At 43.9% G+C, this 27,565-nt stretch overlaps 2 protein-coding genes across 2 annotated transcripts in view; one reads left to right on the forward strand and one right to left on the reverse strand.

Moving 5' to 3' along the window:
• Window positions 1-27,565, forward strand: part of LOC145399939 (uncharacterized) — a 152,693-nt gene that overhangs the window by 35,507 nt on the left and 89,621 nt on the right. The window lies entirely within an intron of this gene.
• Window positions 4,946-22,944, reverse strand: LOC145399869 (neuroendocrine convertase 1-like). The gene is made up of 15 exons (XM_080272450.1): window positions 22,445-22,944; window positions 21,579-21,784; window positions 18,562-18,666; window positions 17,402-17,965; window positions 16,611-16,757; window positions 15,393-15,558; window positions 14,254-14,426; window positions 10,497-10,709; window positions 9,457-9,557; window positions 8,669-8,887; window positions 8,100-8,269; window positions 7,769-7,902; window positions 7,139-7,255; window positions 6,325-6,428; window positions 4,946-6,206 (listed from the first exon to the last, which is right to left on the reverse strand). The coding sequence occupies exons 1-15, from the start codon at window positions 22,941-22,943 to the stop codon at window positions 6,050-6,052; spliced, it is 3,075 nt and encodes a 1,024-aa protein (XP_080128576.1). The 5' UTR covers window position 22,944; the 3' UTR covers window positions 4,946-6,049.

Genomic DNA, 27,565 nt, shown 5'->3' on the forward strand with positions numbered 1-27,565 from the left:
TCATCTCATCCCTCTTCCCCCTTCCTTTCACTCGGTCAACTTACTTCCCTTCTCTCCTCCCTCCCCTTCCCTCCCCCCTTCTCCAATCCCCCCCCATCACCCCACGTAGCTCCCTGCCAACATAAACTTTATCCCTGGGTAAGTTGACTCCACCTCCCTGACCTCCTCTCACCTCCCCTGACCTCAGAAGCATAACCCCTCACCCCAAGCGGAGGCCTTTTGGGGACTTGAGATTGGGCAGTTTGTTGATAGTCTCCCTGCTCTTTGATCCTTACACACACACACACACACACACACACACACACACACACACACACACACACATCCCATCTACTTCAGACACCGTCTAACGCCTTATATATTAAGGATTGGTTATTCAGTCCCGTGTATGATAAGTCCTCAGCCCATCTTATATTTATAGATTGTGTCAGCTTCATTATGACGTGCTTTCAGTCTTGCACATGGGCAGCATAAGTAGCCAGAGCAAAGTGACCTCTCTCTCTCTCTCTCTCTCTCTCTCTTTCTCTCTCTCCTCTCTCTCTCTCTCTCTCTCTCTCTTTCTCTCTCTCCTCTCTCTCTCTCTCTCTCAAGTCATTCCTTCCTCTCTTCTTCCTTCCTTTCTTTCTTTCCCTGCTTCTTCCCTCCCCTCCATCTTCCCTCTTTTCTCGTCCCCCCCCCTCCCCTCGCAATTTCATCCACTTCACATAAGTACACAACTACTCCCACCTCACCTCACCACTCTTCCACAGTTATACATTTACCCTCAGTCTCGTTTCACTGAACTTTCCTTCTTTCCTTCCTTCCTTCCTTCCGTCCTTCCTTCCTTCCTTCTTTCATTCTTCCATCCTTCCCTGTTTTGCGCCTTCCTCCATCCATCTTCTTTTCCTTCCTTCCATTCTCCCTTCCTTCTTCCATGTTTTTCACCTTCCTTCCTCCTCCTACTCATCCCTCCTTCTCCTTTCCCCTTCCTTCTACCTTCCCTCTTCTATCGTCTCATTCCTCCGCACAAGTACCTTGCTACTTCCAACCCACCCTTCCCCACACCCTGAAGCCCACCTCTGTTCACTTAAAAATAGCACAGTATGGCATTTAGCGTCGGCGTGGTAATATTTAGAGCCCCTTGGAACCTTACCTTGAGAATTGCAACATCACTCGCCGTAATCAGGACAGTGGTTGTTGTTCAGATAGGGTGACTGGTTGGCACTTCACCTCTGAGCTGGCTAGTTGAGTGAATCCCGCCCGACACTGCCGTCCTCCTTGTGTGCTCATGTTTTTGTGTTTGTGTGTGGGGATGCAGGTGTGTGTCTGTTTGTGTGTGGGGTTGCAAGTGTGTGTGTGTGTGTGTGTGTGTGTGTCAGAGAGAGAGAGAGAGAGAATTTTGAGCATATTTGTTTGTTAGTGGGGGGAGAAAGTGCGTGAGCGAGTGCATGAGTGATCTCTTTTATCCTAATGCCTGCTGTCCACTTCGTTGCAGTATCTAATTGCTCTGATGTCTTTAAAAGGTGGCTTAAAGAGGAGTGAATGGGAGCCTAGGCCTCTCACTCCCCTTCCTATCGTCTAGAATTTGCCTTGGAAGCATCCCCGTACCTCCTACAATAAAAACTGAGGAGGAAGATTGTACCTAGATTTCTGATGATTTATGTTCCTATTCGCGTTCAGAATCCTCTTTGCTTATTCACTGTTGCCTTGCTGGCGGTCATCTCCCTCACATATTCACGTAGCCTCTCCTCATTCATTATTTTCACGCACATTCTTTCTACCCTTGCATATTCCTTGTTTTCCCCTCATTTCAGGTATTCACAACCTCACTATTTCTTTATTTCCCGCCCTACACACCCTCATTCTGTATACCCGCAGTGTTCCTCACCTCTCGCCTCTGTGCATATTTACGTATTCGGCTCCCCACATCTTCCTTGCATGGACCTATTCTTGATTCTCCTCGTATTTTCGTGCCTTTCTTACCTATTTTTCTGTATTCCCTTCCAGGGCCGGTTTTAGAGGGGGGCACAAGGGGGCAATGCCCCACCAAATTTTTCGATTGCCCCCCTAAATGCAAATTATCAGTATATGATATGCTTCCTAGCTACGCCTTTGTGCCCCATCAGTATGTGTAGCTGCCCCTCCAAGTGGAGCAGTCTAGAACCGGCACTGTTCCCTTCCTTACCTGCTCACTGTCTTCCCCCTTATTCCTCTTCGCATTTCCACATTCTTTTTTCCTCACCGCTTATCATTCTCTGATGAGCACCACTTTATCTTCGCATGTTCCAGTATTATCTCATTTCATTTTTATCTCACTGTCTGCCCCAGGTTCTCTCTACTACTCTCCTTACACACTCACCTACTTCTTTCCTTACTCCTTGCCCCTTCACAGTCACGAACTCCCTCTTGTCCATCTTGCACAATCCTATCTAGTTTCATGTTTTAACGCACTGCCATCCTCACATATTCTGAACTACTCTCATTGCATACTCACACACTGTCCTCATCACCTTCTGCTTCGTCGAATATTCACGTACTCCTCCCTCATAGCTAATCACCCCCCGAACTACACCACAACAGACCCACTTCATCTCCCCGTCTTCTCTTATCTCCACCCAGCAGCTGTCAGCCGGGACAGTGGGCGACAGTCCTCCCCGCGCCGCTCTGAGGCTTGAATTTAGGGTCGTATTCTGAGTGGCTTTGGAGACTCCGCAAAACTTTTCCCTGGGCAATTTATTCTTCACATTACACCTAAATATCCACCTGTATAATAATAATAATGGAAACTATGACGATATTAAAACGATATAAATAACAACAAGAAATTGTTAAGGAGTTTTTTGCGAGATGAATCACTTGGGAAGGGTGTTACGAAGCCTCCATTGCCAACTAGAATCTGTCCCTTATACCGAACGACTGATAACCTGGCGTCTCGGGTGCCTTGTTGAGGTCACTGTGCGGGGGTCAAGTGGCATTCCCTGGCTGACCTCGCGTGACCTGGGCAGCCCTTAGTACACTGGCACCCTTGTGCGTGTGCAGGGAAGCTGAAGGGAGGGAGCCGAGCGGTTGATAGTAGGGGATTGTGACAGAAGAGGGCCGTGGTCTAGGTGGCATAAGAGGCTTCGTAGCACCTCTTCCTAGGCGATTTCTTTTTACATATCATACCTTCACATTCTCATGAACGCTATTTACATTGCTTTAATATTGACACAGTTTGTATTATTATCATACAGGAGACTACCGAGGTGTAACGTGCAAAATAAATCGCTAAGAAAGAGACGGTACGAAGTCTCTAAAGCTTCTTAGAATCTGACACATGGCTGACGCAGGAGGAGGAAAGATATGAGGCGGGGAGAGGCAGGCTGTTATGAAAGGCATGGTCAGGTTACACCGAGGATACATCTGGAGAAAAATTATGAGAGGGACTGATCCATTCAAAGGCTTTATTATTTGCCTCTACTTATCGTGAAATAGTAGCTTAACGTCAGTCATTCTCTTGCATCAAGGGTGTTGCGAAAGGCAAGATCGAGTTACACAGGTATATATGAAGAAAATCTGTAAACGAAACGGAGCCATTCAAAGGGTCTACTGTGCTCGGATGTCCCTTGCTTCTCATGCTAGCGTAACTTCAGAGTCACAAAAGCTTCACGGGTGTTACGAAAGGCATGGTCGAGTCACACCGAAATTATATCTGAGAAAAAAAAAAAAAAAAAAAGACGTGAATAAGACTGATTCTTTTAATGGCCTTGATGTAAGACTCGCCCTTATCACCTGAGGGGAGGTCTTTCGGACTGGAGGGGTTAGATGTGGCCTGCATTAACCCCCTTCACGATCAGGGTACTTTCTTCAGTTGAGCTAAATCGGCTGACAATAGCAGACATGAAACAAAAAGTAATCGTACTGAATAGAGTAAGCTTGGGGTCACGAAGCTTGTCAGATGTCGAGGTCAAGGTATCTCAGTGGAGAAATAAGACGGCTGGCACTGAAGGAGTCTTGCTTGTTTGAGTTGCATCATTTCACGGCCACTTGGAAGCAGCTGTGTCAATCCCATCACTTAAACTCTCTTCTGTAAGACGATTTCTTACCCCTTAGTTTCCGGGGATATGAAGATTTTCTCTTTTAAGATGAGTGGGAAAGACAGATGAAGAGTTTGAACAGAAGGAGGGAAGGTTGGAAAATAGGAAAGTCAAAGTTGAAAACTGCTGGGGGATATACTTTATTTTTCTTTAAACGTGGCAAAGACCGAGGAAGGCGAAGAAATACCGAAAAAGATTAGACACGGTAAGCAGTGTCGGGTCTGGAGAGTGGCTGAATGGATGATCGTTCTCCAGTGTTTGGAGAGTAAATGGGTAACCTTGGACTGAGCCACAATCACACCTTGAATATTAAGCTGTGGTTACGTGAAATTCAGCGAGCCTTAGTTATCCATCTTCATTCCTTGTAGGGATCCCTTCTTTCATGTCTGTCTTATCTCTTACCCTGTGCTTCAGTTAATTTTGGATAGAGACGAGGAATAATCAAAGCTGTGCAACCAAAATAGCCTTTATTTTTCACAAATAAGTGTGAATATATGCAGCATTCACATGACTATTATCTTGTGGTATCACCCTGTGTGTGTGTGTGTGTGTGTGTGTGTGTGTGTGTGTGTGTGTGTGTCCTTCATTACGATTGTCTCGTGTTTCATTACTGGTGCTGCTAGACGATTGTATCCAGCTTCGAGGAAATCTTTCGTACCAAGGACAATTCCACCCCAAGAGTTGATTTTTTTCTTGGTTTTGTCATCGTTGCTTTCCGTGACGCTTCTGGCACAACTCATTGGTCCATCAAACATAAATGGCAAAGAAAATATCCACATTTTACCCCAGAATACAACTCACAACCGTCTCGTCACATCCAGGTTTTTGTTTTCTGTTCCTGATAACGAAGAGACCTGAGTATATGATGTGCTAGCCAAAGATCCCGTGTTTAACTCTGGAATCTACACTTCTTTGTTGTTATTGCCCATGACATTTGTTTTGGCGCTATATTCATACCCATGTGCCTGTGCTTATTCATACCGTGCTTTATACACAGAATTTTTTATGGGTTTTATCACTGACCATATTTTTATTGTAATTAGAAGTCATACAGATTTACTCGACACAAAATTAAAAAGGTAATACTGCAACCCAAATTATATATATATTTTTACTATGATTTTTTTTATACTGATATCTCTCGCATACTGTTTCAAAGCTCACTCATTGTAGCTCAAATTTTTCATATTCCGATCTGTACTGCAATATACCGCATCTGTATAGATTATTTATATCCATAGGTGGACGAATAGAATAAAAGAAAGGTAGATAGGCAGGCGGTAGGTACGTAGACAGATAGAGTGACAGATAGACAGAATTCTTTTTTATCTGTCATTTTAACTATGCATGTCTGTTTATCTATGAGTCAATGTTTCTACCGCCTTATCCAGTTCCTCAAAGGCCTGATTGTGTCTATATATGTCTATCTACCCATCTATCTATCATTCAATCTATCTATCTGTCTATCTGCAGTCAATCAATCTATCTGTTTATCTGCCTGCCTGTCTATCTGTCTATCTATCTATCTATCTGTCTATCTAATCTATCGATCTATATGTCTATCTATCTTTCCTTCTCTCTATCAGCCTGTCTCATCGGCATCAGCACCATCCCCATCCTCTGACAGTTCTAAGCAGGATGGAGATCTCTCCCAACTACCTATTTATCTACCTTCTAGCTAACACCTTTCCCCTAGAATCATCTTTCATATCTCCTCGAAGACCTCCCTCCCATCTACCCGCTTATCTACTATTCTATCTACCCTCCTATCCTCTCCAATCTATCCTCCGAACTACACTTCTATCAACCTTCCCATCTACCCTCCCATCTACTACCCTTTCCATCATTCTGTCTACTCTCCTCTCAGCTCCCCATTCTATCTGCCTTCCTATCTACTCTTCATTCTATCCTCCCATCAACCTTCCATCTACCCTCGTATCTATACCCCATCCTCCCTAACTACTCTCCTGTCTACCTTTCATCTACCCTCCTGTCTACCGCCTGGCTAACATCTCCTCGACAATCATCCTCCACCCCTTCTCTTCTGCCTCTCTCCCATCTCGTTGCTTGAGGGATGCGTGTAGGGCAGACTCAAGACGACCCTCCCTCAGTAGGTATTCCACATCCGCTTTTGACATTGTTGATCGGGTGCTGAAAAGTAATAATAATAATAATTATAATAACAGTAGTGGTAGTAGTAGTAGCAGTTGTAGTAGTAGTAGTAGTAGTAGTTAGTAGTAATCATCATCATCATCATCATAATGCTTACCTCTTCGTCAGGAGTGCCACAAGCTGGTCCCAGGAGAGTGTTCGCAACTGCTCGGCGGATAGATAGATTTTATCCTTATCCTTATCACGTGTCTCTCTCTCTTCCTGTCATCAAAAGTACCAACCATTATCTCATACATTAAATTTCTCTAACCCCCTTCTTATATCTTGCTTTTCTAATCCACCATTCAAGTGTTCCTTAACTTCTTCCCTATCCCCAGAAAGGAGGATGGTGGGCTGTAGAAAAAAGGTAGCTTAAGACTTCAGTCCACCAGGTTTGCGTTTCGTATGAGCCTGGGGTCACAACAGCAACAGTCTCAACTAATTCACTGCATCTAGACAAACTCCAGCTTAGCTAACTTATCTTTCAACTTGAATTTGTTTAACATTTTTTCGTAGGAAGAAACACTAAACACCGATCCTTTAGTCCACAATTTGCGCATTGGTTAGGCGGCAGCCACACCTAATGTTGGCTGGCGCGGGCGGTTTCGGGCAGGAGTTTTGCATCACTGTCTCCCACTGCGGGCGAGAACGTTCCATGATCCAGAACTCCCTCCCACGCCAGCAAGCATTTGATGCAGATACGAGCCGAGTCGTTATCTTACAATAGCCAGACACATCATTTAGAGTTCTTTCAGGCAGGGACGTTTGGTTAGTTTCTCATATTTTTTAAAACCCTATTTCATCCCATCTCTAGGTGAAAAAATAGGTCTGCATGATGATGTTAATGATGATGATGAGGAGGAGGAGGAGGAGGAGGGTGGTGGTGGTGGTAGTGGCGATGATGATGGTGTGAGTTGGCAACGTATTCTTACCACTTGATTGGCCTTGATTTTGTAGACTCTGGGCTCCTTCATGTGTTCCGGCTGCTCCTTTGTTCCGTATAGTATCAGCTCCACTTCTCCAACACTGCCGTTTTCTTCCTTGTCAGTCTTAGCATCGTAGAAATAGAGTGTTTTTAAATGGGCAACTTGATTATTAATTTGCTCATGCTATACTGTATTATCGCGGTGTAATTCAGTGTCGTAAGCCCGTTGTGTGGCGCAGTTAACCATTGAAGACAAGAATGTAGAGGATAAATATGTCTGTGATATATTTATTTGTTAATATGAGGCATCTTTGTTGATAAAAGGGTAGGATGTAAGTTAGTCGGCCAATACTTTCCATATTTCAGTTTCTGCTTTGGGTATATGACAAGATCACTAACTAATTTTCTACTTTCGATTCAGGTTGAGATGTCACTTCGGTTACATATTTTATACATTTTTACTACCTTCAGGCGATTCTGTGTAACTTGAGGGATTGCCGTAGATTATAACGTAAAATAATCCAGCCATTAATAAATACCCTTTCTAAGCTGAATAAATTCTCCAGGGAGGAGAACAAGAATTAACTAAAAACTGATTAAGCTTTGAGTTAGCTTTGAAGATCCGCCAGAAACTCACAGCGTCTGATATGTTGAGGGTCCAGGTGCCCCGCGGATCCTCCCCCCACGTGTGTACGGACATGAATGGCCACTTGGTGAAGCCCTTTGATGAGACGTCCCCCACCCTCTCCGTCAGCAGCTCCGCCACCGTACCTGAGGGGAAAGCGGGGTGAAAGAGCAGGCGAGAAGGGTAAATGTGGAAGACTGAAAGCAAGATGGAATGAGAGAGTGGAGAACATGAAAGAACGCAAGATAGAGTGGAAGACTGAGGATGAGGTGGAAGGATAGATGGGAGAACACGTGTTAAGGTGGCCATAATAGAAGTAAGACAAAGAACAGATCTCATTTACCCTGGGGACTGGTCAGAGTGATGGAGAGAGCACCGCGCCTGGAGTAGTTAACTGTGATGATGACTTGTACGTGTTCCAGCCACCTCACCTCCCCTTCCTCGCCATCACACACGTTGGTCTTCATCTTCACAGCTACCCACTCCCCGCTCCTCAGGCTGGTGCTAACGGGTCTAGGTGGAGAGAGCAAATTATCATGATTGTCTGTGTGTGTGTAATTTGAGAGGAGAGTTGCATGATAAAAGCTAGATCATCTGTGTACTGTAGGAATAGTTGCACATTTCACGACGAAGATGTTTCAATAGCATCCATTCTCCCCTCTCTCACCTCCACCCTCATCCTCACTCACATCCATCCACATCCATATCCTCATCCATATTGACATCCCTATCCACATCCAGATCCATACCCTTATCTTCGCACTCATCCTCATCCTCATCCTACCCTCACCTTCACCCGAAGCCTCAGCCTCACCCTGTCTCTCACCATCATCCTCAACCTTACCCTTACCCTCAACTTCGTCAATTTCCATCTACCCCGCTGTCTCACCCCCTCACACACCCCAGGCTCACCTGTCATCAGCCGACACCCTACACACCCGCTGCTGCCCCACCCTAGTCCAGTTCTTGGCCAGGTCCACCAGATTCCGAGCATTGATCAAACCAAAGCCGAATCTAGGGTTCAGTTTGAGGCCCCTTCCGTTTGTGAACCAGCCCGTGTTGTGGGACAGAGGACCCCACTCGCTGGACCACACCACAGCGTGTTGCATGTCCCGCCATGTCATGTTACCGCTGGAAAACGGTGATGCAAAATTAATTAGTCAGGGAACAAAGGCATCTCCCAGCTTTAGCCACTCATACCCACTGGTTGTTAGTCTGTCCTATCCAGTCAAGGTGAGAATTGTTGTTGTTTTTGTACTGACCCTAGGCTCATGTGGACGTGCACTCGGTGGCCTGTAGGCTAAAATGCCTTTCTACAGATCACCATCTTTCTTTCGGGGAACAGGGAGGGAGCTGAGTGACGTCTGTATAATCAGGCACTCGAGATGACTGGGCTTATCAGTGCCACCAAGTGAAGACGTCCCTTTCCGGCAGCAGTACATCAAAGTGGAGTTTAGACAGACAGATAGACAGATGGATATGAAATGTTTGTTAATAGTAATACTAATCGAAAAACGGCCATGCTTAAACTAGAAAGTTTTTAAAATCACCCTTCATCCTGCATAACCCCTCAAACTCTAACCTCACCCCCACTTTTTCTACCCCTTCCCCACCACTCCATCCCCTCCACCTCTTTCCCATTGTCTCATGCCTTTCCCTTCGCCCCTCTCCCACCCCCACCGATCACCACCATCACCTACTTGACCTGCAGTGCCAGTGCAACGATACCGGCAGCGAGGGGTGCCGCTGCTGAGGTCCCTGAGAACTTGACGGTGCAGGTGTTGTTCAGGTCTATAGTTGCCTGAGGATTTGAGAGGCTGTTTGTAGAATTGCATAACAGTTTGTACTGACTGGAGGAACAGACGAATAGACAGAGACAGATTAGAGACAGAGAGAGCCAGGCAAACAGACGAACGGACAGACAGAGAAGATTTAGATTAATGATTTTCGAGCACACGAGTATTTGGAGATGGGGAGGGGGGGGGGGCAGCTGCTAAGGTCCCGGATAACTTTATAATACAAGTAATGTTTAGGTCTGTGGTGGCCTGGCAGGAGGAGGGAAGTTTAAAAAAAGGCTAAAACTAGAAAAATACAGTGTATAGGATGGTCCATTTATAACGAATCTCTTTCATTCCGTCGGCCTATTTCTCGTCTGCTGCAGGAACGTTTAAGTCAGCGTTATAATTGGCTATCCTGCATCATTTATTCATTTACCACTCCCCCTGCAACACCCACACCCACACCAGCACACTAAGCCGTCCTGACAACACCTAAGGTACCGCCAGCTGAGTTTCCAATGGAGCACTATTTGCCGACCACCCTGTGTTTTGGTTTTGTAATGATCAGAAATGACAAGGCAGGCTATTTTTTCTACATTCCATTCCTCCCCTAGAATACGACACACAACCATTGAATTTACACTGTTAGGTACTGCCTGATGATGTTATGCTGTTATTACTGCAAGTGTCAACGTAAGTAATGTTTCAGTCAGTATGGTAAAATATATTCCAGACAGTCAACATACTAACAGCTGTGAGGATTTGAACCACTTTAAGTCCGCAAATGATAGTGACATTCTCTATCTCTCTCTACATTTGTTTAAATATTTATTGATTTATCTTTCCACTCTTTCTTTCTTTCTCTCTGTCTTTCCACCCTTTCATTCTCTCTTTTCTTTCTTTCTTTCTTTGGGTCCTTTTATCCTTTCATTCATTCTTTCTTTCTTTCCACCAAAACTCACAATCTTCTGGTCCGTATAAGCGCCCGATGAATACGCAGCCGCAAGCGTTGAGGCACATCGCTCTCCATACCAAGGGAATTTGCCCGTCTCAGAAGCGCTGCTGATACTGAGAGTCATAATAGAGGAGGCGTAGCCGTCACAGTTACAGTTGTCCCCAGCTGAACCCCCGTTCCCAGCTGCCCACACATAGATGATTCCCAGCCCGTTGCGTCCCTGTTAGGAAGAATTAAATTATTTTTTATCATTACTGTTGTTGCTATAAGTTACACAGAGAGTAGGCCAGCATGCTCTCCAGTACAAATTTCTCTAACTGTCTTCACCAAACTACATGCACAGTACACACTACACTTCCTAATCAAAATTCATCAAAAATGGCGTCGATTTATCAAGCCTCGGAGTCCCCAGGGGGGGGGGACCATAAATGCCCCCACCATCTGCCCCTCTCCCGGTGACGACTCAAGGTGCCTGGAACCACTGTCTGACTCTCTTCTTCTTCATTTCTGCAACATTCGCGGCCTTTCCTCTAACTTTCGATCTGTTGAGCACCACCTGTCCTCCTCTAAACCTCACCTTTTTCTAACGGAGACTCAGCTGTCTGAGGCAACTGACAGCAAACCCTTTTCTGTATCCTCCTACTTTCTCTATACTCATTTCAAAGCCAAAGGTGGCTGTTGTGTATATATACACAACGACTTATCTTGCTCTCGTGTTCCTGAACTTGATTCTTCTGAATTCTCCACACTCTGGCTTCGGCTTTCCTGTCATTCTCTGACTAAATATATCTGTGCTGTTTACTTATCCCCTAATTCTACTATCAAAAATTCTTCGACTATCTTACTTCTACGATGGAACACATTCTATCCATTTCTCCTTTCTCTGAAATCTCTATTCTTGGAGATTTCAATGTTCACCACCACCTTTGGCTCTCCTCTCCTTTCACGGATCCACCTGGTGAACAAGCCTACATCTTTTCTATCCTTGATGACCTAGAGCAGCTTGTACAGCACCCTACCCGTATACCTGACCGCCTTGGAGAGAGCTCCAACATACTTGACCTCTTCCTCACAACTAATCCTTCTGCTTACTCTGTTAATCTTTTCTCTCCGTTGGGCTCCTCCGATCACAACCTTATTACCTTAACCTGTCCTATCACTCCGGTACGGCCTGTGGACCCTCCAGGGAAACGTCGTCTGTGGCATTTTGGAGCCGCGGACTGGGAGGCCCTCAGGCAGTACTTCTTTGATTTTCCCTGGAATGATTATTGCTTCCATGGCCGTGAGCCATCTGAGTGTGCCTTGCGCATTACGGAGGTTATTCTCTCGGGCATGGAAGCATACATTCTTTTCTCATATCCTTTGACTAACGCAAGAAAGCCTTGGTTTAATCACGCTTGTTCTAATGCTGTCCGCAACAAGGAGAGGGCCTACAAAAGGTACCAGAGCTAACCCATCCCTGAATCACATCATCTTTACGTTTCTGCCCGGAATCGTGCTAAGTCTGTTCTTCGCTCTACTAAAAATAATTTCATCCATACTAAATTCTCTCAACTCTCCAACTCGAATTCTTCCCGCTCCTTCTGGCACCTTGCCAAATATCTTTCTAACAACTTTACCTCATCATCCTTCCCTCCTCTTTTCTACTCTGATGGTTCTGTAGCTATTTCTTCTACTGATAAAGCAGATCTCTTTGCACATTGCACAGACTTTCTCCTCCAATTCCACCTTAGACGATTCCGGTGCTGTTCCTCCATCACTTCCCCCCTCTGACTTCCTTATGGCTGACATTAAAATTTCTTCAGTTGATGTATTTTCTGCCATCACTGGCCTCAGTACTAACAAGGCATATGGGCCTGATGGGGTCCCTCCTGTTGTTCTCAAGAACTGTGCTTCTGTGCTTACACCCTGCCTAGGCAAACTCTTTCGCCTTTGTCTGTCAACTTGTACCTTTCCTTCTTGCTGGAAGTTTGCTCTCATTCAGCCAGTCCCAAAGAAGGGTGACCACTCCCAACCCTCCAACTATCGTCCAATTGCTTTAACGTCATGTATTTCAAAAGTTTTCGAGTCAATTCTTAATAGAAAAATTTTAAGGCATCTTTCCTATCACAACCTCTTTCCGATCGTCAGTATGGGTTCCGTCAGGGACGCTCCACTGGCGATCTTCTCACCTACCTTTCAGACTCCTGGTCATCCTCCTTTCGGGACTTTGGCGAAAGCTTTGCCATTGCACTTGACATCTCAAAGGCTTTCGATCGAGTCTGGCATAAATCTTTAATTTCCAAACTGCCCTCCTACGGTTTCTATCCTTCTATCTGTGCCTTCATCGCTAGCTTCCTTTCTGGTCGTTCTATAGCCGCTGTTGTAGACGGCCATCGTTCTTCTCCTAGATCTATCAACAGTGGTGTTCCTCAGGGCTCTGTCCTATCACCAACTCTCTTCCTTTTATTCATCAATGATCTTCTAAGCTGTACATCTAACCCTATCCACTCATACGCTGATGACTCCACCCTTCACCTTTCCATTCGGTTCCCGCAACGCCCATCTCAACGGTTACTTCAACAAACAAGGGATGAGGCTATGGCACGCCTAGTGTCTGACTTGGCTCGTATCTCTGACTGGGGTAAAAATAATATGGTTGTCTTTAATGCATCTAAGACTCAGTTCTTACACCTATCAACCCGACAAAATCTTCCACAGGTATACCCACTAATGTTTAATAATATTCAGCTTAATCCTGCATCATCCTTGAACATGTTTGGGGTTTCATTTACTCGGGACTTATCTTGGAAAGATCGTATTACATCTCTTGTAAAATCTGCTTCCAAGAGATTGGGTGTGCTAAGCCGACTCTGCTCTTTCTTTACCCCTGCACAATTGTTGACTCTATACAGGGGTTTTATCCGCCCCTGTGTGGAGTACAACTCTCATGTGTGGGGAGGCTCCCCACATACAGCTCTTCTCAATAGGGTGGAGTCAAAGGCTTTTCGTCTCATTAACTCTCCTCCTCTTACTGACTCCCTTCAACCTCTGTCTCTTCGCCGCACTGTTGCATCTTTATCTCTTTTCTATCGCTACTTTAATGGTCACTGCTCCTCTGAACTGTCTGCTTGCATTCCTCCACCTCTACGACGGGCGCGTAGCACCCGTCTGGCAGTAAACTCTCATCCTTTTTCTGTCCAACTCTCTAATGCAAGAGTTAACCGTTACTCCCAGTCTTTCATTTATGCAACAGGTCAGCTCTGGAACTGTCTCCCTCTGTCTGTATTTCCTGCTGCCTATGATCTCCAGTCTTTCAAACGCAGTGTGTCCAAGCATCTCAAAATGATCGGATCTTGAATTTGGCTCTATATTGTATTTTGTTTTTCTCTTGGAGGGAACTGTTACTGCGGGCTCATGGCCTTTGGTTCCTTCTTCCTCGCATTAAAAAAAAAAAAAAAAAAAAAAAAAAACAGAAAGCTATAGACTCTGCAGCACCCTTATGTAATACTCATTGCCAGACAGTCCCACAGTTCATGCGCAGTGGTAACGGCAAAATCACTTCGAACAACACCTAAAGCATTATGATACAAGAATTTAAGTTCATATTCAAAATCATTATTATTATTTTTTTTTAATCAGCGTCCGTATTCTCACCCCAAGCACACCCACAGTGGTAGCAACAAAATTATTTCGAAAAAAACTTACATTATCAAGTAAAAGTCTAACTTCATATTCTAAAACCTTAAGAACTATCAGACAAACTTCAAAATTCTCATTCTCACCTCAGCTACCCCTTTTTCAAGTGACATCTGAGCGAGCGTGCCGGGTCCCTCAACTATTGTGCCATCGTCTTTGGGTCCCCAGGAGCAGCTCACAACATCCGCCTTCCCCAGACCGTATGCCAACGCCTCCCCCTCCACCACGTCACTCACAGGGCCGTCCAACATGCGTACGGCTTGGGTGGGGAAGGAGAAATATGATTAGAGACTAGAAATTAGAAGAAATTGGGTAGGTCCTCAGACACTGCAACATCTACCTCCCTCAGACCATCCGCCAACGTCTCCCCCTCCATCAAGCCACTCACAGGCCGTTTAGCATGCGTATGCTTTGTGTAAAAAGGCAGGAATAAGATTAGATACAAGTTTGGAATCTATAAAAAGGTTAGGAAATAGCTAAATGCTCGAGAATGATATACCGTGCAGCATTTACCTTCTTCAGATCGTATACGCTTCACCATCCGCCACATCACTCATAGGTTCGTCTGACATGCATATACCCTATGTGGGGAAAGAGAAATAGGGTTAGAAGCTGGACATATTATTAAAAATTGCATGGCTGGGTCCTCGGAAACATATGTCAACATCAGACTTCATGCCGTGTACTACACGCTTCTCCTTCCACCACGTCGCTTACAGGTCCGTCGAGAAGTGTAAGCCTTGGGTAGGGAATGAAAAATTGGGAAATAAGACTGGAAATTAAAGGCAAAGCTGGGACCCCCACAAATACTCTACTACATTCACCTTCCCCAAAACGTATAGCAACACTTCCCGCTCCACTACGTCACTCGCAGGTCCGTCTACACGTATCATGTGTTAATCTTGGGTGGGGAATCAAAAACAGTGGTAGAATTAATAGATATGACTAAAAACAAGAAGTAGAGCTAGGATCCCAAAAGCACCGTAGGAGCTCACTTCGCCCTCCACCATGTAACTCAACTCAAATTTCACCGAACCAGGTGGGAGCTGGTATGATTATGCTCAAATGGGGAACTGGAAAGTGTGTTAACACTTAATAATTCTGATTTCCATATGATTATATCCAACTTAAGAGAGATACCTTTCTAACAAACGCCAGTCTTATCACTGTACGTCACAAATCTCAGTGTGATTGTATCTAAATAGGAGAGACCCATCGAACCTACCTCCAAGTTTAGCTCCGTACGCCACTCCAACGCCACATTTGTTGTTGTCAGGCTGCATGGCGATCTCCCCGGCGCACCTTGTTCCGTGAGAGTTTGTCTGTTGATCGTCGTAGCGAGGGGTCGGATCGCTGGTGTTTCCGTTCAAGTCATAGCTAATCTCCGGGTCCTAAAATGCGATAAAAATGAAGTCAAATTTGTATATCATAGAAGTATGGTGCAACGTAAAAAGATCGAGTGAATTCTTTGTCTGAGCGAATTTTGTTTCCGTTCAAGTTATCTCCCGGTCCAAAGATGCGGTAAAAAGTTGGAAGTAAAATCTGTGTATCATAAAAATGGGAAATGCAGTATAGATACCGAACGAATTTTGTGTATCCTAGAAATGGGCAAGAAGACGGGTAGCACTTCTTCCCGTTCAGATCATACCTTACTTCGGTGTCCTGCACTGTTGTAAAAGGACAGCGAAATCCGTGTCCTAAAGACTTGACCCCTTTCTTCCCTGTCAGATCGTAACTTTTCTCTGGATTCTCCAATGTGCTGAAAGGACAGACTTAAGTGTGTGTCCTAGAAACAGGTAAAAAGACGAGTCGCTCTGCAGCTCGTAACGTATCTCTGCGTCCTACAGTGCAGTAAAATGAGAGGGCTGAAGTATGTGTCCTATAGTGCACAAGGAGATGGAATGAAAACCTTTACGTTCTGTAGTTTATATGGAGATGGAATGAAAACCTCTATGTCCATTTATACAGAAAAATGAAATAGAGCGAAATCTGTGTCAATAAAGGGTAAGGAGTAGGAATGAAAACCTCTACATCCTACCATGCAGAGTAAAGGAGGTAGTGAAATTGGGTATACTTTCATTTCGATGTGTTAGAATAGGTAAAAATATTTAAATAACTCCTGTGTCTTCGGATGGTTAAATATATAGTGAAATCAATGTATTCTGTGGATTCTGCTTTGGTGTTGGAAAAAAGATGGACTGCATGCCGCTTAAGCATTGATATGTGCGTGTTTGAATGGATGAATGAAAGAGTGAAGAATCTGCTTTCTTAAAGGAACACTTTAGGGTATGTACATATAGGAAAGTGTGATGTAAGAGGAAGAGGTCAGTATCTAATACAAAGAAAAATGCTTGGATATAAAATTTGATGAAGCTATCCCTAAAAGGGTGTTGTATCGTGTTCAGCAGATAATAAATAAATAGATAAATAAAAGTCCACTCACATAAGCGCTGATGATATCGCTGTGTCTCCATTCCAATCCATCGTCCAGAACTTGCACTCTCACCCCCCTGCCGACCACCCCTTCGTCCCACACTGCCACTACTTGTAGGTCTAAGCGAGGCAGGTCACTCCGGGTACGGGTGTCGAACTATTAGAGAGAGAGAGGGAGAAAGAGAAACAGACAGACAGACAGACAAATAGACAAAAGCTAATTTTTGACTTTAAGGGGATTATAGTTGTTTTACTGTACCTTGGCCCAGATTTTGTCTTTTGCTGCTCATTTCACGTCAGTCAGTGAAGAAAGACGACACTCCTGCGGCCCTGCGTCCTTGCTAGAGCACTTCTTCGAAACTAGCATCTTATTCTAATGTTAATCTCTTGTTACAACTCAGTAATGGAGGAGGAGAAATTTTAGGCCAAGTGAGAGTGAAATGGATATACTGTAGTATGTTTATTTACGGGCGTGCATACCTCAAAGCGCTTCAAATATTTAGAGACACCCTGCATCCTCGTACATAAAAGGAGGCTCCCTGTGTCTCTAGAAGGCACACTGTTTTAACGACAATCTGATGCAACGGAAAATAAGAGATAAAAAGTGTTCCTCTCTTCGCCAAGCAATTTTCTCTAACCTGTGAGCCAATGAGAGACTATGCGGAATGTCTTACTGTATGTGTAAACTTAAACTCATGTCCCTCGCTAATACTCGTAAGTACTCTTCACTGAGGCCAACTGACCAAAGAAGAACGAAGAGGAATTCACTAAATCATATGTAAAGTATGAACTTTTACTTACCAGATACCACTGATGGTCCCAAAGTTCATCGTTGAACTTCTTTTCCATCTTCAGCGCGTTTGCCGCCATGTTGGATTGGGATTCCACGTCGATTATCCTCTTGCCTTTTATCCTGTCCTTGCTTCTCTCCACGATATGATTTCTCTTGTCGTCGTTTTTATTCGTAGTTCTCGCATTCTTGTCTTTTTTTCTTATATTCTTGTCTTCGTTTCTCATATTCTTGTCTTCGTTTCTCATATTCTTGTCTTCGTCTCTCCTATTCCTGTCTTCGTTTTTCTTTGTATTGCCTGCCACACTTCCTCCCCCAGCTTTCCTTCCATTCGAGCTCCCTCTTCCTCTAATACCGTCCTCGATTTTACTCCCTGTAGGTTCTTCCACGTCCTCGCTGCCGTAATCCCTTCTCATCTCCCTGTCCTCGTCCCCCAAGCCCTTGTTCCTCTTGGAGCGAGAGATGGGCGCGCTAGGGCTGTACGAGCGTCCATCCTGAAGGGGCACCATTGGGATATACCCTAACACACCTCGCTTCGTCCTTTCCTTCACGAACTGCTGCTCAGCCCACACAACCTGAAGGTGTTTAATAAATCTGATTATCTATCTATCCATGTGTGTGTGTGTGTGTGTGTATATATATATATATATATATATATATATATATATATATATATATATATATATATATATATATATATATATATACACACACAGTATATTCATTTTTGTGGTGCTGGAGAGGGACGCCTTCAAGTGGTGGCACCAGTATGTCCGGGTGGCTCTGCTGCCTGGTTATAGAAAATTCCCTCAACTCCCGCCCTAGCCCTAGAAAAAAGAATGGTGAACTGCAGAAGAATGGCCGCTTCAGCCTGCAGTCCACCAGGGTCACTTTTAGATGACCCTGGGGTTGCAGCCACTACTATTACTGTTCCCTGTGAGACTATCGTTCATTTATCAGAACCTGACGTGGATCTTCGTCCTTTTTTTTTTTAGCGTCTTTCACGTAACTGAGTGGCAGGATAAGACACTACTATGGCTCTACGCCCATTCTGTGGATCTCCTTCATACTAGCATCACTTTCTAGTGTTAATCTATTGTTACAACTGCGCACTCAATATAGGAGAGATGGCAGTTTTTCGGCCAAGTTAGAGTAAAATGGGTATAGTGACCTGAGAGTGTTGGGCAAGGCTGTGTGTGAGGGCAGGTGCTGCTCTCTTGTTGACGTGTGGGTGGTCATCCTTCACCATGCGGTACAAGTCGGCGAAATTACCAACCTGTAGGAAAAGTGGGAAATTATAAGCAGTACCAGTTGTCGAAAGTTGGAGTGGGTTCTTTAATGGTATGGCCGGAGTATAATAATAATAATAATAGTAATAATAATAATAACAACAATAATAATAATTGATGATGAAACGCCGAGAAGTCTGGCCCCAAGCTGTCGTCGGATAGAGTCGCTCGGTGTGCCACCGCCAAGCCCTGCGCACGGACTCGTCATACAACCTCCATGACCTTGCTGACCTAATCAGTTCGTCATCTCTTCATACGTTATCATTGACAAACATTTTGTCGAAATCCGTCAAGTGATTCAGGAGATATCGCGCCCACATGGATAAGCTAAGTCGACTCTATATGACCTTGACCTATGGTCCCTTGTCCTAGTTGACCTAATCAATTCATCATCTCCTCATACTGCATCACTGACAAGAGTTTGGTGGAAATCCCACAGTGGCTTCAAGAGATATCGCGTCCACGATTATAGTGTTAGGAACGCGCGAATCCACTCACGTATGTATGAACGAACGGACAGGGCAGTCACTTAATGCCTCCCCCACCATAGGTGAGCGGAGACATAATAATACTATAATTCTACAACACCATCACCACCTCAGCTATTACTACTACAACTACTACTACTACAGGATCAGTGAACGAAAACAAAACTAATGAATGAATCTGTTTACTATTGTGTACGGTAGTGAGTAAAATTAAATGGAGAATGAATGGGCTTTAATCGTTGTAGTAAGTTGTATCTTTCATGAATGAACATACTATACTTACATACTTCAGCATATATTGCCAAAGTTGACCTATTTCTCATGTGCTGAATAAATTTACAGAACTAAGTGTGAATTTAGGACATGCTTATACTCTGAAATCTAGTGGAGCACACGAAAAGAAGCGGAAAAAAACTTGTGTTTACATTTTCAAAAGAACTACTATAGCTAACAATACGATTACCACCACCACCATTACTGCTCCTACTACTACTGCTGCTGCTGCTGCTACCAACTCCACGTAGGGTTCGAGATCTCTCAGCTAAAATTATTGAAAAATTGCATGTAGTGGAAGACCTACCCAGTAATCCGACGAACTCACCTGGGAAGTTTCACTTGCATCCATCAAATAGCTTAGGAGGAATTAAAGTGCTCGCGCGCGTGCACACACACACACACACACACACACACACACACACACACACACACACACACGCACACACACACACTGCTGGTGCAGTGGTAACGTTCCCGCTTGCCAACTGGTGGACGGGAGTTCGCGCCTCGCTCAGGTTGCGAAAAGTTTCACTGACGAAGTGGATGGTTACTGTCCCCCTTGAGCAAGGGGACGGGTGTGTGCGTGTGTGAAGGTCACAGCCTTGCCCTTAGATCGGACTATATGAGCTCTCAGCTCCCTTCCGGGAGGGTAAAAGCTGACGATCACGACCATCAAGTGATCCTGACCGAACCGGTGAATTACACACAACTATGTATTCAATATTTGTTTATTTACTTCTTGTTATATTTATACAGTATTTCGCGTCTAAGAATGTGCAGTGTCGGGTTCAGCCGTGAATTTCAAAGGTTTTAGTAATAAAGTACTTGATGTGTGGTTCGTAGTTCGTTTACCTTAACTTGGTCCAGATTTTTATACCTTTGCAGCTTATTTCCTGTAACTCACTGGCAGAAAGAGACTATACGACAGTTCTACATCCTTCCCATAGCACTTCTTCGTGAGTAGCAGCCTTTTCTACGGTTAGTCTGTTGTGATGGGAGGTGTTTGAGATGGTATGGCCAGGTGAATAGAATGAAGAATGGGAGAATGACTAGAAAAGTGTATGAGAGTGAATATGAATTTATGGAGCGAACAGAGAAGGGGGTGCTAGTTGGAGAGAGGCAGCCAAATGACAAAGAACAGAGCAACATGGAGGCGATTTGTCTGTGGCCACTCTTTGCAGGAATAAATCGTCTGGCAATAGATAGAGATATAGATAAATTGTCTATCGTTACAACTCAGCATTCAAGATGTAGAGATGGCAGTTTTGGACGTTAGAGTGAGGAGTACAACTGCATCATACATCAGTTGCGTGTTTTTCTTCCTGTTTTTATTTATTTTCCACTCCAGCCGTGATAAAATATTTTAGATGTAGATAAAGGAACATGAAGGTTAGAAAAATTCGTAGGTCTGCAGGTGTGAGGGAAGGCTGATGAGTTTAAACACGTGTGCCTTACGAACACTTGTTATGGTAAAGCTGCACTCCATTACACGCTCCTCTCACCTCTTGCTGTCTTTCCTCTTGCTCTTCCCTTCCCTTCCCTTCCCTTCCCTTCCCTTCCCTTCCCTTCCCTTCCCTTCCCTTCCCTTCCCTTCCCTTCCCTTCTCTTCTCTTCTCTTCTCTTCTCTTCTCTTCTCTTCTCCTCTCCCTCTCTCTCTCTCTCTCTCTCTCTCTCTCTCTCTCTCTCTCTCTCTCTCTCTCTCTCTCTCTCTCTAATTCAGCTTCCCATGAATCCCTTGAAAGTTAGAGTTTTCCTGGGCTGAATGATATCGACAGGCGTTAGGCAGAAATCATTATGAAAGTATGATAAGGGACTCTTCCTAAGCTGAATAAAATCGTATGGCAGCAGTGGGAATAAAATCAATATGGCGACCTGTGTTAAAAGGGTTCCTCAGCACTGTGTCTCATTTCGCACATTCTCTGATGATACGGTGCTGGAGAGGGTCGCCTTCACGTGACGGCACCTATATAACTAGGCGGCTACACTGTCCGATTCATTCAAACCTCCCTCAGTTTCCAGTCTCCCGAACGAATGTTGGTGGACTGCAGGAGACGGGTAAATTCATGCTGCAGTCCACTGGGTTCACGTCAAGATGAGCCAGAGATCACATCAACAGCAACCTGATAATGACACACCTGTCCATGGAAGGAGTAACCCAGATCCCGTGCCAAAGTTGCCGCCAGTTCCTTTCCCCCTGCCACATGGACCAGCCACTCGTTCAGGTAGACGCGGGTGTGTTCGTGTCCGTGGTGACCGTGGCTGTCTCGGAACTGGGCACCATCTTGTCGTTTCCCTTCGTCTTCATAATCTTCTCCATCGTCAATGAGTTTTTCGTTGTCACCTGAGAAGTATATATATTAGGGTCTTTACATGATTAACAGAATCGTCAGAGAGAGCATACCTCCACCAAGGCTGCACCATCTTCATTGTTAACCTTGTCCTTTGACCGTTTTCATCCAAAATTTTGTCACATGCTCATCTTGTGGTCACAATATTTATTACAAATTTGGTGCAACTGTAGTTTATCCATAACGCTGTTAACAGACGGACAAAGTTACAATCAAACGAGCAGAAGACATAGGCGCTTCTTGGTGGAAGTAACAAAGCTCCATAATAATTAACTATCACATCTTTTTATTTTTCGTATTTTGTCACTTTAATACTCACTCTAATTTGATTGTGAGGTGTTTGGTATAGTTCTTTCACCTTAACTTGGCTTGGAGTTTCGTCCATTTGCAACTTATTTCATGTAGTTCAGTCGCGGAAAAAAAATAAAGGTGCAACTCTACACCTTTTCCATAGCACTTCTTGGTGCCTAGTACCATATTCTAATGTCTGTATTGTTTTACGACTCAGCATTTAAAATGAGGGATGTCAATTTTAGGCCAAGTTAGAGTAAAAAGAATGTAGTTATGTATGAAGACAAACATATATACAAGTAGCCTAATCTTATACACAACTTAAGGTTAGGAGAATTAACTACATTAAACCACTAGAGTACCTCGAAGTTTATTCCAGGACCTTAAACGACTTATCCTGGCTTCTGTACTGTCCAGGTCTTTTTCGTCAGCAACAGGAGCACCTCGCAGTCTACTCCAGGACGTCGGGTTTACTCTGGATCTCGTATTCTGCAGGCTATTTTCATCGTCAAGTGAATACCCTTGTAATAGATTTAGACCCAAATGGCTTCTTTTTCTTTGCATTTCCTCCTCGTGACTTGCCCCCATTAGTGAGCGATCCTGTACTGTGTCTGAATATGGGCCCCCCTCTCTGTTGTCATATTCTCGACCTGGCGGCACCTCATGACTAAAGATCTCTTTTAGGGCTTCCTTTACCTCCTGGTAGTTCACGCCCGGCCTTTCTAAGTCATTAATCTCTCTCTTGTGCTCTCCGCCGGCGCTTTCTCTAACCTCACTTTCTTTAATCCCGGCTTCTGATGCATTTTCCTGGTGTGAAAGGGAGAGAGAGAGTACCACAAGGAGAAGAGCCAAGTGTGCCATAGCTGACTACGGCACTGACTAACTCGCACCTGGCCCTTCTTCCCCCACACGCTCACGCACTTCACCAAGCTTAATAATCTCTAATCACATTTAATCCCCTAGTATCGCCGACTTAATCATCCTGCCTGTTTAACAACCCCTCGAGCTTCATCATGTATGAACTCTCAACACCGAAGTCAAAATAAATCCAAGTAAATACGGATACGCTGTAAAAAGGCGCCAAAGTTCTCCACCAAGGAAAAACATGGCATCGGGTTTTAATGACTTCGCAGGTGCACTCATACGTACCTTCACCTGAATCTCGTATTTGAAAAGACTTTATTTCCTCTCGCCACTCATAGGACTTGTAGACATGCTGACGTAATGAGCAAATTTCGCCGAAGGGCTGAGTATGAGGGACAACAGATACATCTCCATAAACCTGTGATATTGGAGAACGAAAAAAAAAAATGCAATGTCAACGAAGAAAAAAGTGTAAATACCGTTGTAGAAATGAGCGTATAGGACAACAGTTTTAGTTTTCATAAGCCTGTGTTGTGTGATGATATAGAAAAACGAAAATTTAATATCATAGAACAAATATGCCGTATAAGTAAACTAATGTAGAATAAGACGAGGAAGAGCAGGAAAGAAATGGAAAGTGACGGCCTTCGCCTTTCTGAACCTAAACTAATTAATGTTCGTTGATGGTGAATGAATATTAATGACAGAGCAACATCACTGAAAGAAAGTTGATGGGGGGACTGAGAAAGGAGGTGGAGGTGGGCGCATCTCTGATGTTACCATTTATGATTGCACTGTGGTCCCGGCTGATACTGGCTGAGGGCATATCTCCCATGCCAGTGGCTTCGGCAAGGCTAATAACCCAGGACTCAAAGCTCCCCTAGGATGTGCCTTTCTGTGCAATTAAACCAAGTGTAACCACCTTGGCATTCATGTAGCCAGGGTGGCAGCCGGCTTTTCATCATGTATAACAGTACCAAAAAAAATAATTATACGACACATGAGAAAAACATCTGCTTGGTTGTTAAGTCTCTGCTATTCCAGCTACCTCATATGTAGCGTTGCGAGTATACACAACTGCATTATTTGTTATATCTGTTGGCTGACACCTCATCCTGCAAAAGGTGCCAACGTCAATAGGTCTTTATACTTTTCTGCTCCTCCTCAGAAATTACTCGTCCACTCACTACACACCCTCGTCACTCATGCAGTATACTCTCCTCGCGTAACTACCTTCTCAACATTTTTTTTATCTTACACCAAATTTGTTGTCGGTGATGGGCACCGCACTAAATACAGTTTGCTATTTGTTTGTTTGCTTGTGTTACACCAAGATGAGTGCCAACGGACCAGTGTGGCCACAAATTTAGAGTTGTCCATGTTTGCACTACAGGAAAGAAAAACTGGCTGGCCAAAGAAGTAGGTGCAATACACAAGTGCAGTTAGCCACACCAATGATACCCATTATTTCAGCATGAAACAGGATGTGAGAGCTCGTGTGACACATTCATGCACTGTTCATCGAGGGAGGCGTACACCATAGGAACACGTTACGTCAGTCCCCTTGCCCTCCCCATTAGTAGCCTACATTCCCTTGAGACCACCCCTACTCTTCCCTCAGTTTAGAGATGTATAAGCTGAGTCCAGATGTTCACTGTTGTTCCTGTATGTATCAGGATCTCACAATCACTTTTCTGATGATTGCTGTAACTCCCAACCCCATAGTTTTTAATAATAGTCCATCTGAGCTTGCCCTGGTACCCTCCTTTTAAGCACCACCTTTAGCAGTCATATTCTTTGTTGTGTCTGTGAAGTGAACATCCACAGTTTATCTGTGAGATGACTTTAGGATGCCCCCCCCCCCCCCCAATTTTTTTTTTTTTTTTTTTTTTTTTTTTTTTTTTTTGACATGAAAAAAACTGTCGGAAGCCCTGTGACCTTTACTTCCAGCATAAGCAAGACAGTTAGTCCTTTCCTTTCCCAGTTTGGCTGCAACTTTCAGCACTTGTTATATTAATAACTCTCCTGGCAAAGTGTCATCTCATGTAACCTTCTCCACAGAAAGAAAAACCCGAAGCCAAAGCCAGGACAAAATATGGGTCATTATGAGTATGTTGTATCCCTAATCATGAACCTTTCTTGAGGTGGCTGGAATGTTGGGGGGGAGGGGGGAACATGCCTTAGTACCAAATCATCAGTAACCTATATTGGTTTGTTCCAAGTAAGAAATTATAAATGGATTAATCATCCTCGTTCATATGAACGGCCATTTACATAATTATTGTTAAGAAATATTAGTAAGGAAACATGTATCTTTCATTTCATGATACAGTATTTTAAAATAATTAGTTAATTATATACAAAACGAAAATTTAAAAGATCAGATAATGTCTGTGATTCCACCCAGCCCAGATCTAAGGTGGTAATTTAGGAGAGTTGGGTGATCTGATCTAAACCTAGTTAATTGAACTCGATCAGCTGTATTCAGTGATACCTCCAATGGGTGGATGTCTGGGGGAGGGGGGGGGGGTTCTAGTATAATGTTTTGATCGAGGTATTGTATTGCTTTGCGCATGAAGTGGGTATGAAGGAGTATTTTGTGTGTGTGTGTGTGTGTGTGTGTGTGTGTGTGTGTGTGTGTGTGTACAGATGTGTGGAGGTGAGATGTTGTTGAAAAAGATCTGGTAATGTTTGTGTGGGGATGATTTTATGTACCTAGTTGTGTTAAGTGGTTCTGCCATATAATGGCAGGGGTGTTGTGTGTTAGCACAGGTTGCTATAGACCTGTGCATCTTGAGATATTCTCTAATGGGGAGGACTTTATTTGCAGAATGTGAGCTATGAGAGCTGTATTGGTACAGCCAGTAGTGATATATAGAGCATTGTTCTGCATGGTCTGCAAGGTTTTCTATTGAGTTTTAGGTAGGATGGAAGTACACGGAAAACAGAGAGACAGAAAAGAATTAATCTTGCTGCAGAGTTTCGAGAGTTTCTTGAGCTGTTGGTGGAGTTTTGTTATTTGAAGGACATGATATGTGCTGGAGATGGGGTGGAGCTAGCTTTGTAGCAAATATAAGGAGTATTTGGAAGAAAAGAAGGAAGTTGTTGTCCTTTCTGACACTGAGAGGGCTCTCTCCCTCTGTGCTAAGAGGTCCTTGTATGCAGCATGCGTTAGGTACCGTACGGCTGTATGATAGTGAGACCTGGGCACCAATGGAGGAGGATATTTGTAGGTTCCGTGAGAATGATTAAATGGGTGGGTAGTGCATCCATGAATGACAGGCCTGAGTGGTTAAGAATGTGAATGAAGAGTTGAAAGGAAGGATGAGTCTTGAATGTATTAGTGTTGTGGTGAGAACTAAAAAACAGATGGTTTTGGCATGCCGATAGGATGGAGACTGACAGTCATATAGAGCTGTAAGAGGTACTGTACATCTAAAACAACTTGGGATGAGGTCATGAAATGTGACCTCAGGGTTAAAGGAGTGAAGAGAGAGGCTGCTAGAAATCATGCAGCATGGATAGCCATCACTGGTAACCTAGGCCAACGAATGCAAGCATGCTGCAGCCTACCGGTACCAGCCATCTTCTTTCCATGTGTCTCTCCCTACCTTCCACTTCCCTTGCACATTTACCTCTCATTTTCCTAATACTGCATCAAGTTACTAATACTTCCCTCCCCATTCAAATCACTCCATTCACTACCACATCTCACCAAGTTACCATCTCTTCAACGTCCATCAAGTTACTATTATCAACATCCACTTTCAAAACACGACACTCACTATCTCAGAAAACATACAGAGTACTAAACTATACTCCTTTACACCCAAAGCTTGTACTGTATTCTCACATTTCCCCTATTGTGCTGTAATGTGTTGTCTAGAATCTTGTGTTGATAGCAAGCTGCCAGGAGGGGAGGCGAGCTGTCATATGGTAAAGAAATGAGATGATGTACAGTATTGTGATGAATGAGATGAAAAATACATCTAACTTGAAATATAAAATTTATTTAACAAATATTCTGTACATATTTCACGACTACTGTATAACACAAATATCATTTACAGAACTGTACAAAACAGGTAGTATTTAAGGTGTTTGTGGTCTAATTATCAGTAATCATCAGAAATTTAATTTTAAAAATTTGGGTTTAATCATTGCTCATAAATACAATTATTTGTACAAAAAGAGAGCATACAGACAGTACCTTTACACACAGGCCATACCATCATCATCCTGTCCTTGTTTTCATTTGTCAAACAGGGTGGGGAGATATCCATCTTGGATGAGACTTAAACCCCATTTCCATTTATCCTTCCCTCATCATGAAATTTAAAAGACTGCATCCATACCTTGCACTATGCTAAAATGTTTATGAAAAAAATATATATATGTGTGTGTGTGTGTGTGTGTGTGTGTGTGTGTGTGTGTGTGTGTGTGTGTGTGTGTGTGTGTGTGTGTGTGTGTGTGTAAAGGGTGAGTCACAGCTCTGATTCCTCAGGATAATATCAATATTTTCGTTGCCAATTACGAGAAAATCATCATCTAATCCTGTATCACCCCACGAGAAGTGTAGGAGCCCAGGCCTAGGTTCTGACATTTAAAATGAGAGTGAC

The sequence above is a fragment of the Coenobita brevimanus genome, chromosome 6 (genome assembly GCF_032717465.1).
Source record: "Coenobita brevimanus isolate Jiangsu-jjx chromosome 6, ASM3271746v2, whole genome shotgun sequence".
NCBI lineage: Eukaryota > Metazoa > Arthropoda > Malacostraca > Decapoda > Coenobitidae > Coenobita > Coenobita brevimanus.

Excerpts from the sequence above, each read along its gene's own strand:
- LOC145399869 (XM_080272450.1), bottom strand. The coding sequence starts at position 22,943 with ATGGCACACTTGGCTCTTCTCCTTGTGGTACTCTCTCTCTCCCTTTCA. Across the intron at positions 15,559-16,610 it reads GCGATATCATCAGCGCTTAT|GACCCGGAGATTAGCTATGA; the intron begins GTGAGTGGACTT and ends ATCGCATTTTAG. Across the intron at positions 9,558-10,496 it reads CTTATACGGACCAGAAGATT|GCAACTATAGACCTGAACAA; the intron begins GTGAGTTTTGGT and ends TCAAATCCTCAG.